The sequence below is a fragment of the Balaenoptera physalus genome, assembly GCF_965194825.1.
Source record: "Balaenoptera physalus genome assembly, chromosome: 2".
In the NCBI taxonomy this organism is placed as follows: Eukaryota; Metazoa; Chordata; class Mammalia; order Artiodactyla; family Balaenopteridae; genus Balaenoptera; species Balaenoptera physalus.
Genome location: NC_138883.1, coordinates 103,940,671 through 103,953,250, shown reverse-complemented (window position 1 = coordinate 103,953,250; position 12,580 = coordinate 103,940,671). Strand labels below are relative to the sequence as shown.

Sequence of the window (12,580 nt, the reverse complement as noted above, 5' to 3'; positions counted from 1 at the left end):
TATGGTTAGATTTTAAAAAGAAAGAACTCCTTATCTGTTAGATTCATCTTGGGATATTTGTTAAGAGCAGATGAATATGTTAGATGGAGTTGTTTACAGCATATTGTTGAAGTTGTTAAAGCTAAGTGATTGGTACGTGGGAGTTCACTGTACTTATTCTTTTACTACTTCTATGTATGTTTGAAATTTTCTAACAGAAAAGGTTTAATTTTTTTCTGGTTAATGAAACACTGACTTACTTTGTACTTATGTGCTAAAAATATAAATAGTACAGGCATTGTTCAGTAAAGCTCAGTGTGGCATGGCCTAAATAGAATGCTACCACTTCTGGGAGGGACCTTAGAAGGGAGCATCAGGTCAAATTCCCTCACTGTACAGCTTAAGAAACTGAGGCCCCAAAAAAGGGAAGTGACTTGCCTAAGGCCACATTGCTAGTTAGTGACCAAGCCACTGTTATAATTAGATCTCCTAATTTCCAGATTCCTAGTTTGTTCTACTTTTCTTATTCTTCGAAATTTTCCTTTCTCCTTTTGTTCTGCAGCTTTAAAGAGTTTGTGAATTTTAAATAAAATTAATGCTGCATATAGTGCTTACTTCGTCTTATTTATTTTCTTCAGAATCTGGCCAACCTATTTGTGGAAATGGAATGGTAGAGCAAGGTGAAGAATGTGATTGCGGCTATAGTGACCAGTGTAAAGACGAGTGCTGCTATGATGCAAACCAACCGGAAGGGAAAAAATGCAAGCTGAAACCTGGAAAGCAATGCAGGTACCTTGCTAATTCCAGTAGTGTTAATGTTCCTGGGAAGTCACCTGCAGGCAGTTATGTCAGATTTCAAACTGAGATTAGGAGATGTATGTGGTTTTGGAACTTTGTTATTTGTTGTTGGTTTATTTTTCTGGAGGAGTAGTATTTAGTGCACTGTTGTTGGCAGATTGAACTACTTGTAATTGCAGTTTGTGTGGTGGGTGTTAAAAAAGGACATGCTAAGGACACTCAATAAAATACATATTATTTAATGCCTAACTTTAAAAATGTGACTTTTGTCAGTAGTTTTAGAATCTTAACTTTAAATATTTAGATAGTATGGATTCCATACACTCCTGTAACTTAGTTGTCATATAATTTTATTTCACTTGCCAGATTATTTTGGTAGTGATAGATATAAGCAGTAGAATATTGTTTGTGCAGTACTTTTAAAATGGATGTTTTGTGTATCCTAGTTTGATTTTAGTGTATAAATGTGAGAAAAGTTGATAAATTGACTAATGTGTATCTATGAAAAACAGTGATGACTTGCCTAATATTTAATCAATTTTCCATTATAACCTTTTACTAAAGGCAAATAGAATAGAATAAGAAAGCCGAATATAGTATGCCTTCATTATAAAAACAAGATTCTTAATCACTTTTCTGCACTTATTAGAATGTTGAAATTTAATAGCCTCTTATTCCAATAAGACTTGTTTAACAGTAGCATACTTAGCATTTAAAAGATGAGATTTATGATTTAAAAATTAGGACTGTATCTGTGTGTATAGGAAATACCCTAGTGAATTTCTTTACTCACCTCAATGTTTCTTCTAGTCCAAGTCAAGGTCCCTGTTGCACAGCACAGTGTGCATTCAAGTCAAAAACTGAGAAGTGTCGGGATGATTCAGACTGTGCAAAAGAAGGAATATGTAATGGCGTCACAGCTCTCTGCCCAGCATCTGATCCTAAACCAAACTTTACAGACTGTAATAGGCATACACAAGTGTGCATTAATGGGGTAAGCATTTGATTTGTATGTTGTTTATTTAGTTTTATGAAACCTTTTTCAGAATAATTGTTTGTTGCCACTTAAAGCCGCCTAAAGTAATTAATCTCGGTCCCAGTTTCCACATCCCTATCTATTTCCTCACAGAGCTGTGAATGCATTATGTGGCATAAGTGCCTGGTGGCATTTGATTAGTTATTGACTTGTCTTTCATCTTCCTACTGCATGTGTTTGATACTCTCTAGAGAAAAACATTTATGTAACTAGGCATGTAACTTTGTATTGCTTTTAAGTTTTATAAATTAATATTTTAATACTCTAAATAAAAGAACTCTTGGTTATTTCCTCTGAATGTGAAGCCTTTAAAGCTTTCTTGGCTAAATAATCACTTTCCTCTACATGAGGAAAATTTCATTTTTCTCTTCTTATGAAGGAGCCATAATAACCAACATAAAGTCGATGCTCATCTAATCTCCTCTGTTTTTGTTTGGTCTAGATTTTTAAGTTACCATTTCTTTAAAGATTTACTATCTTATTTGCACTTACTCTTTTTAAGATGTGTTTATACCATCCATTTCTGATACTAATCTATGCTTCCCTGCCCCCCCCACCCCGACTTGTATTTCTACTTAATTATTTTAGCATTGGAGGTGTCTCTGTCTATTACTGTCAACAAGAGGTTTGACTGTATAGGGATTAAATAATTGGTCTTTTATTTTTCTTTCAGCAATGTGCAGGTTCTATCTGTGAGAAATATGGCTTGGAGGAGTGCACCTGTGCCAGTTCTGATGGCAAAGATGATAAGGAATTATGCCATGTCTGCTGTATGAAGAAGAGTAAGGCTTTTAAAATGCAAGAGTATAAAATCTGTTTCAAAAACCTTATTTTCTCCTAAATTTTAAGTGTTAAACTTTGATATACAGTTGGGACAGATAATTTCCAGCTGAACTGATCCTCTTGAGAAATTTTTAAATGTAGTATAGAATTGTTTCTAGTATTATGGTCCCTACAGTGTTTTTAAAATGATAAACTAGATAAAACCTGCCAGCGTTTTTATAATAATTAATATAAATACTGTTAGAAGGATTTAAAGCCATTGTAGGCACTAAGTCAGGAGTTGCTGGTTGTCTGTTTATGCTGTAATATTTAAGGTGAATTACCAGTGGTGTTATCCAGTCTAACTAATGAAAGTCTATATAACATGTCATGGTGATGATTTTAGGCAGTTTCTTCCTTTCCTCCCTCTCCCGAGCTAGCCCGATAGGAAATCTGATCTTCAGCTTATATTTGACACTTCTTTTGCAGTGGAGCCATCAACTTGTGCCAGTACAGGGTCTGTCCAGTGGAACAAGTACTTCCTTGGTCGAACCATCACCCTGCAACCTGGATCCCCATGCAATGATTTTAGAGGCTACTGTGATGTTTTCATGCGGTGCAGATTAGTAGATGCTGATGGTCCTCTAGCTAGGCTTAAAAAAGCAATTTTCAGTCCAGAGCTCTATGAAAACATAGCTGAATGGATTGTGGTAAGTATAGTTTTTATTTATAAAGAAACCTTATCTTAAAATGATTTGATCATAATTTTACTTGGTTAGAGGTCACCCCTGTTATGAGAAAATCACTTATTTTCTGTTTATACTGTAGTTATAGTTGACCCTTGAACAACATGGGTTTGAACTGCATGGGTCTACTTATGAGCAGATATTTTTCAATAGTAAATACTACAGTAGTACACAGTGTGGAGTTGGTTGAATCTGCAGGTGTAGAGGAACCATGGATACAGAGGACTTTGGAGGTGGTTGGCTAACTATGATTAACCCGCCACGTTCAAGGGTCAACTGTATTTTATCTGAAGAGTGATTTTTAAAGTTCAAATAGCCTTGAGTATTATTTTCTTCTAAAGTGGTCAGAATCTCCACATGTGTATCATTCATAGATTTAGTTGGTAGGTGATGGGAGTCATTCTGTTTTACTCTGCTCCCTGGTTCATGTCCTGGATGGGTTACTTCATCCTTTGGTCCATATGATGAGAGTATTGTCATGGAACTTTTTCTTGAAGTTGTTTTGGAAAGCCCTGCTTGCTTTTTATACTTCTCCCTTGTCTCAATATAGCCAGCTCTGGGTTCTACTTTGCTGAACAGGAGAGATGAAAGATTTTTCTAAAGGTTTTTTTCTGATGTTTCAGTGTAGTTTCTGCGTCTTCATCTTGTCCGTGAAAGGAAAGGTTGACTAGGGTAAGATCAGATACAGAGCCTTTTGCAGATTTTTTAATGATTATGGTTGTTCATTCAATAAATATCTACTGAACTATATTATTTTTAAGCCCACATTTCCCCCAGTTGTGCAAATGTTGAATTTTTGAAAAAGATTGCTGAGAATGACTATCTTAAATCACTTAAATATTTATGTTTCTAAGTGTTTGCATTAAAATAACAGTAGGAAACTTGCAAGTGATGTATTTGACAGTGTGCTGTGCCTGAACTGAATGAGTTTGCTTTGCAAATTGACTTAAAACTCAGCTCCTCCCCCCTTCCCAAATTATTTTTTAATGTGTGTTCAGGATTGAGGATGCCTTAAAAGCACACACAAAAATAGTCCTCTGTCTGGGTTGTCAGCCCTTTTTGGTACTATTGTAGTAAAAATTTACAATAAAAATTTTGGAATTATCTCTAGCATTAAAATGCTGTTTATTATACATAGGAAGTGTAATACTTTGCATGTTAGAATATGTGATTTTTAGATATGTAATGACTATATAGTGGCAGGATTGTTGAAGTTGGATTTAGGAGACCTAGGTTTTAAACCAAGTAATTGGGTCTCCTTAAAATGTTGTATGTTACTCATTTTTGTACTCCTGTGCTGGGTGTATAATTTATATATTCAGAGAGTATCTGTTAAACTAAAGGTGCCTTCTGGCACTATGGTAAAGTGAAAAGAGTACAGGCTTGGAATTACACGAGGATTCAGATCATCCTTCTGACGTTTGACAATTCTGTGACTTCAGGTAGCTTACATTTCTTGGCTCCCTTACTTCCCTGTTTTCAACTCAGATCCAGTTCTTATTTTCTTTTTTTCTGATTCTCTCTAATAAGAAAAAGTTGAGATCTGGTATACTTGTCTACTATGGGAAACTGTGTGTTCAAAGAAAAAAATCTGATAATTGGAATCTCAGAGTTATGTTCTGCTGAGTTTATGTTGTTGTGCCAGATGTTTTAGGTTTTCTAGATAGTAAATCATATCATCTAAAAATAATGTTTTTTCACTTTTCTCCATTATATTTAATTTTGATTCATTTTCTTTAGAATTTCAAAAACTCATTTATTCCTGTTTTAAAATATTTAATAGAAATGATCTTTTTAGTTAAAGTGTTTTTAAAACCTTTTTTCATATTTTAGATTTGAGGATTTTGTGAAATGCTTCTTATATTGAATTTTAGCAATGTGAAGTCTTTTCTTGTGCTCTGGAACTGATTAATCAGGCACTTTTAGGTTTATGCAGATTTGCCTTAAATGGGTATAGAATGCTGTTATTTTAAATCGTTGTTGACATTCACATGCCACCCTTTCAAGTAGCATGGTCCATAATGCCTGAAGAGTACCATTAGGCTGTTGCTGCATTTGTGGGCATTAATCAGATCAAACAGTAAGATAAACAACAGCCACTTCCTTACAAGTTATTTGTCCTATATGTGTTACTTGCAGAGTTCACTTGCATAGCAGAGTTCATTTTGTTAACACTGGTCTTTCATCATGTATAAGGAAAGTGTCCTTCTGGTTAGTAATGTAGATTATTAGTTTGCTCTGGTAAGAAGCTGTGAAAGGGGTGATGGGTTAGTTTCACTGACTTTCCTTTCCATTTGGTACCTGGTGGCTTTTTTGTCTCCTTTCCACAGTATACTATGGCATCTTTTTTCCTCATGAGGGTTGAGTGGGAAGAACCTTAACAGTTTAATAGTTCAGGGCATGAGTTACTGACTGCTATAGGCATCGTGGAAATGATGTAATAAAGACTTTTACTTTCTTTTCTGGGGAAAAGTTGTTTTTGACAGTAATGTTTGAATGTAGGCTGAGTGCCTACTATGTGTCTCGCCAGGAGAAATGATAAACATCCTTTGGATTTATCAAGGGGTCACCTAGTTCTTGAAAAGTTGGAGAGCATTCGCCAGTAAATCTGTTAAGACCCTGTACCACTGTCTCCTTTTCATTAAATGGGTACATTGGTAATTCTTTTTCATTTTCTTCCATAGTTACTGATGTGTTCACATTTTCTGCACCTCTTGTGTTAGGTTTGACATAGGAAACCATCTTTGACCTTGATTTTTTTCAAATCTATCATTGTATTTACCCCACACTTTAAAATAATCGCCTGTTAGTTTGTGGCTTTTTTCTTTTTAATTTGTTCAGATTTATCAGGAGTTCATCCTTTTATTATTATTTTAACAAGAGTCAACTATGTTTCTCATTTTTGAATTAATTTCTTCTCTCTTATTTTGCTGTAATTTTATGAACCTAGGTAAGTATCTGGTGTTCTTTATGAAAGATTTAGAGCAGTGTTTCCAAGTGCTTCACAGAACACTAGATCCATAGGTTTGGTGGTCAAATGAATCTGGAAAATATTGCATACTATAGTCCCCTCTTAGAGATTTGTGATAATATTGTGAGAAGCCCCACGATAAAAAATCTTTTTAACTTCATTTTCCAAACTTACCTGACCTTTATTCATATTGTACATGAGAATCACCTAAGGGCTTAGACCAATTAAGTCAGAATCTCTGGGGATGGAGTATAAGTGTTTGGGTCATTTCAAAGCTCCCAACTCTCAATTCTGATGAGCAACTGGGATTGAGAACCAACCGTTCATGTAGAACAGGGGTTGGCAAACTATGGCTCATGAGCCAAATTTAGCCCACTGCCTATTTTTGTATGGCTCACAAGCTAAGAACGGTTTCACATGTACAAGTAGTTGAAAAAAATCAAAATAATATTCTGGGGACTTCCCTGGTGGTGCAGTGGTTAAGAATCCTCCTGCCAATGCAGGGGACACGGGTTCAAGCCCTGGTCCTGGAAGATCCCACATGCGGCGGAGCAACTAAGCCAGTGTGCCACAACTACTGAAGCCCGTGCGCCTAGAGCTGGTGCTCCGCAACAAGAGAAGCCACCGCGATGAGAAGCCCGTGCACCGCAACAAAGTGTAGCCCCCCGCTCGCCGCAACTAGAGAAAGTCTGCGCATAGCAACGAAGACCCAACGCAGCCAAAAATAAATAAATAAAATAAATTTGTAAAAAAAAAAAAAAAAAAAAAGAATATTACCCGTAACGGAGCTAATGGCCATAATTAATTTACAAAAATATATATTCTTCTGAAAAGTATATGAAATTCAAATTTCAGTGTCCATAAGTAGTGATTTACCAGAACATGGCCATGCCCATTCAGTTATATATTGCTTATGGCTGCTTTTGCACTTTGAATAGTTGCAGCAGAGACTGCCTGGCCCCATAAAGCCTAAAATATTTGTCTGGCCTTTGATAGGAAGTGTCTGCCAAGCCCTAATCTAGACCAGTGGATCTCAAAGTGTAGTGCCCTGACCAGCAGCATCAGCAGCACCTGGGAACTTGATAAAAATGCAAATGATCAGGTCCCACGTGGACCCCTGAGTCAGTATGTGCTGGTGCATGCTAAAGTTTGGGAAACATTTTCACAGTCTCTGCAGTGTAATGACTCCTTTTAAAAGACTTGTAACAGAAATTTTCTACTTTGTCTTCCTGCTATGTTGAAAATGGAAGGTGGTTGTGGACCTCCAGAGTCCTTTGTTGCCTAGTAGAATAGGCCTCATAGATATCACTACCGAAACTTTAACAACAAAGATGCAGTATTGTCACAGGGCTTAGCATATGGTAAGGAGTCAGTATGTGTTTGCAAGATGAATGAAGCAGATTACTATGTCATAATTTATATGGAAAAGAAAAAATCATACACATTATCCTAACTTTGAAGTTGTAATGTTTTCAGGTATCTCTCAGTGGTATTTTAACCTGCTTGCCCAAGCTGAGTATAAAGTCACAGGAAGATGAGTAGCCAGTTGCTTTCGAGAGGGGTGGTGCGTGGAGCGTTGAAGGATAAAAGAACATTTAGTCAGAGTCCAGACAGTGGTATCTTCTGAAGGATGAAGGGAAGCTTTCTGCCCCTGCAGGATGGCATAATCAGTGTCCTGACAAGGGACTGTGGGCCCCACATGGTCTTGTGACCACCCGGAAGTCTAGAGCGTGTTTGCTGTGAGTGAGAGTTGTTAACACTGGAAATTCACCAAAAGGATTATATGATTAACTTTTTCTAGAGATCTTTAAAATCAGCTAAGATTATCTTATGTCTGAAGAGACTTGAGCTTGTCTTGCCCCTTCCCCCTCACGGTTTTTTGGGTGAAACCTGTTTTATTGTTCTGTTATCCAATAGGTCCTTTTTGTTTATTTAGATTATTAAATAAAAAACTATTGTAATTATACCATAATAAATTAGACTGGCAAATTTTTTTTTAATAAATTTGTTTATTTATTGACTGCATTGGGTCTTCATTGCTGTGCGCGGGCTTTCTCTAGTTGCATTGAGTGGGGGCTACTCTTTGTTGCGGTGCGCTGGCCTCTCATTGCAGTGGCTTCTCTTGTTGTGGAGCACAGGCTCTAGGCGTGCGGGCTTCAGTAGTTGTGGCACGTGGGCTCAGTAGTTGTGGCTCGCAGGCTCTAGAGCGCAGGCTCAGTAGTTGTGGCACACGGGCTTAGTTGCTCCGCGGCATGTGGGATCTTCCCGGACCAGGGCTTGAACCTGTGTCCCCTGCACTGGCAGACGGATTCTTAACCACTGCACCACCAGGGAAGTCCCCTAGACTGGCACATTTTGACATTTCATTTTTGTCATTTTTACTTAATTTTTCTACTTTGTGTTTGTTCTTTTGGCCATATAAGCGGATGTATTGAACATCATCTATCTGTTTCTTATGTAGAATTATTTTCTCAGACTTGATTTAGTACTTGTTAACTTCTAAGCTGTTTTTTTAAACTTTTGGATGTCTTCTCTTTGTTTCTTAAGTTTCACTTAACACGCTTGTATCTATGAAAGAGGAGAGCTTGACTCGTAATTTACATTCATTAAATGCTTGTTGAACGAATGACAGCTCTCTTTTATTTCAGACTCTTAACAGGTGGACAAACTGTGATCTCTTTTCTGAGATGAAACACGTATATTGCACTTGTTAGCCTGGTTGGTATTCTTTTTCCAGATTTTATAGTATATGAGAAAACATGTGATTTAGCATTTACCACTCTCTGATAATTCTCTTTTGAAGGGGGCATTTAAAAAAATCTTCTCTACCAAAAGTGACCATATTTACTAACACTCTCAAATGCACTATTATTTTGTTTGGTTTTTTCCTTGCTGTCTTCTATCCACTGCGATATTCTATTTCTGAGAGCTACTATCATTGTCACGAAAACATCTCAGCTTTGGGCTTTTGAGGTATATAGTTACCTGGAAGATTTTAGAGGAAGACCAGTAACACTGCTAGAAGGGACTGGAAATTCTCAAGGACCTGGGTGCCACATTTTCGTAAACGTCTGTTGATCTCAGCTGGGACTCGGTCCTTTTGACCTTTGTTTTCTACAAAGTTACAACCACTGTTAAATTCAGGCTTCCTCTCTCCAGTCTGCCTTTGTTACTGCCATACTACTTGCATCACTATTTAAAACTGTATAGGTACTGAAAAACTGGTATTAGAAGAGGTGTCAAACCATAATTTTTTATGTCCTCTGTTGTAAGAGCCTTTTGCATTATTTGTGTGTGTGTGTAATCTAGATATAATAAATGAATAAATATAATAAATGAGAAGTGTTTCGATAAGTCAGTATTTGGAGTAATGACTCACGTGTAATAACTAGTCCAACAGGTACTTTTTGGTAGAGTAGATACTGAGTTTATAGAATATAAATTCAAAAAGCTTGCCGTCCAGTTTGGGATAGAGAGGATAAGCACATAGAAACATATTTTCAGTTCTGCATCATGTTTTCACAGGAAATAGGAGAACCTATTTGGAGAAGGCTTCTTTAAGGATGTGACACCGAAGCTAAGTTCTTAAGGTCTAGTAGAAGTAGAGGGTCACGTGGATATTTTATGAAGAGAGCGCAGCCGAAATAGTCACAGACATAAGAAATATTGTAAATAAAAAATTTTTTCAGTTTTATCCTTTTGAAAAGTGTGATTATCCTTTTTTTTTTTAATTGACAAAGTAATATGTTGCAAAGTAAGCCACCTTTTTTCCCTGGAGCCCAGTCCTCTCAAGACGAGTTTCTTATATATTTTTCAGAAACTGTATTTTTACAAGAAAATATATTTTAAAAAGACAAGTGGAATCATATATTTACTGGGCTGCAATTCATTGTGTGCTCTGGTTTTGTTTTTTTTCTCTCTCCCACTTAATGATTTATCTTGGAGATCTTTGGTGGGAAGCTTTTGAAGAAGGGTTTTACATAGAGGAGTGACATAATTCTGTGTTTTAAGTAGTTGTAACACTGATGACCATGTGGAAGATGGTTTTCAGCAGGGAAGACTAGAAGGAAGGAAATGTGTTAGAGAATATAATGAACGTCAGGAATGGAAGGGCATCTCCCATAACAGAGCTGGCCCACCAGCCTGAAGGTAGTAGGAAGACCCTTGACCCTTTGTGCTTATAAAATGGATCACATTAGAGGTGATACTGCCTTTCCAGAGGGTATTTGGAAATATACAGTAGATGTCAGAGTAACTGAGGGACTCTACTGGCATCTGATGGATGAGGGCCATGTATGCTAAACTTCCTGCATTGCTCAAAATGGTCCTGTACCACAATGCCAGCATGTCTACACTGAGTAAGAAGCACTCATCTGCATCCTAGTCACGGGCATGCTTGTTTAAAATGCAGTTCCCTGGGCCCTCCACCAGAACACTGAATTGTAAGTAATGTTTTACTGGAACACAGCCACATTCACCTGTGTTGTGTCTTATCTATGGCTGCTTTTGTACTACAGTGGCAGAAATGAATTGTTTTGACCAGGACCATATGGCCCACAAAGCCTAAAATGTTAGTTGTTTGGCTCTTTATAGAAAAAGTTTGCTGACCCTTGGTAGAGACCAGTAGTTCTCAGTGTTGGCTGCATAGTGGAATCATGTGGCAGCTTTAACAAAACTGCTGATGTCAGGATCCCACCCCCACCCTACTGGAGTCTGGGATTTAGTCCAGGTATCTGAGTTTCCAGGCGATTCTAATGTGTAGCCAAGGTTGAGAACCACTGGTATAGAGCAGGAAGAGTACTTGTAGCAGTACAAGCTGGTGATTTTGGTTCTTAATGATTTTACTGGGTCAGAGTGTCAGAGTTGCAGACAGGAAAGGTAGAAGAAGGTCTTACTTCATTAAATGCCACATTTAAAAGGCCTCTGGATGCTTGGAACACGACAAAAGCTGTGCATATAGTTCTGCATGTGACAGTAGGCAGAAATGAAAAGAGGAATCAGCCAGCACTTGAGTTGACAGACTGAGGACAGGACTTAAACCCTGCCTTTTTTTTGATAAATAGCAGGTCTGTTATTTGAGGATGAATAAAACAGGAAAAACAACAGGAGCCTGTGGGAAATTTATTTAACAAGGGAAAGGGAATATTATCCTAAAGACTCACAGGGAGGAGCAGTGCTCTGAAAATTATTTTCTACAGAAACCAAAAGAAAGTTTTAGAAAACTATCTGGCAATCTCAGTAGGATGCAAGAAATGGCTTCTGAAAAGTAGATTGTAAGCTGTGGTTTCCAAGCCAGATTCAGCCCGGCAAATGTGTCTTGTATGGTCTACCTCTTGTTTTTAGAAATTTTGAATGAGTTGTTAGCATTTAAAAACAGATTTCATGTAAAAATTCAGATTTGTAGCTTCTCTTTAAAGATAAATCTTTCGGCAGTAAGACTGACTTGCATCACCATCACCCCTTGCTCTCTCCTTTCTTGAACACTTCATTCCTAAAGGCAATTAGGTGAGGCCAAGCAAGGCATCCATGCCTGGTGAGGGGAGCTGTACTGGCACAGGGCAGGGTGCCCTTTGTACCATGTGGAGGGGTGACTGGCTTGGGCTGTCAGAGTACAAGTATTGTGAGGAGGGTGTCTGCTTAGGAGGGGCAGTTTTAAAAGGAACTAGGGCTCCTTGGAGAAATGACTGATTCCAGGGCTGGGGCGGGGAAAGAACAAGATGAACCTGGAACTCCTTGTGCCAGCTGAAGTGCTCAGAGAATGGTGAGGACATGCCCAAAAGACACAGTAATGATAGTAATGGATTATAACCCATTAAGGAAATAGGAAATCATGAGGGAATAAATAAATGGATAAATTGAAAGTTTTATGAGGAATAGAATATCTATATAGTTCTAAATTATGTCCGTACAAAATACTCATTGACTACAAAAGAGAAGAGTATCTTTTTGGTAAAGTTTGGCAGTTAACACCTTGATCAAGTGATCCAGTTAACGTCCTTAGTAATGAGATCAAAGTCATGTGTCACCTGGTTGGATGCAATGAGAAGAATACAGCATCACTTCTGAGATATTCTTACTAAAGATGTATGACCTGAATCTAATAATAAAGAAACATCTGAGAAACCCCAATTGAGGGACATTCCAATGCAAAATAACTGACCTGTAATCTTCAAAAGTGTCAAGTTATATAAGCTAAGGAAAGACTGTGGATTGTTTCCAGATTGCAGGAGACTGAAGAAACACAGCTGGTAAATGCAGCCCAGTTTTGAATAGGCTGGTATTGGGACA

General features: G+C 37.5%; 1 protein-coding gene and 1 long non-coding RNA gene across 5 annotated transcripts in view; one reads left to right on the top strand and one right to left on the bottom strand.

Annotated features, from left to right (window-relative positions):
• The window catches only part of LOC309654354, a 498,770-nt gene that overhangs the window by 83,338 nt on the left and 402,852 nt on the right, over positions 1-12,580 (bottom strand). The window lies entirely within an intron of this gene.
• ADAM10 (ADAM metallopeptidase domain 10) overlaps positions 1-12,580 on the top strand; it is a 110,705-nt gene that overhangs the window by 92,512 nt on the left and 5,613 nt on the right. For all 4 annotated transcript variants that reach the window (XM_082446278.1, XM_082446281.1, XM_082446280.1 and 1 more), the window contains 4 exons: positions 618-768; positions 1,588-1,771; positions 2,487-2,595; positions 3,065-3,285. In XM_082446278.1, the coding sequence (XP_082302404.1) occupies positions 618-768; positions 1,588-1,771; positions 2,487-2,595; positions 3,065-3,285 (665 nt within the window). The remainder of the gene's footprint in view (positions 1-617; positions 769-1,587; positions 1,772-2,486; positions 2,596-3,064; positions 3,286-12,580) is intronic.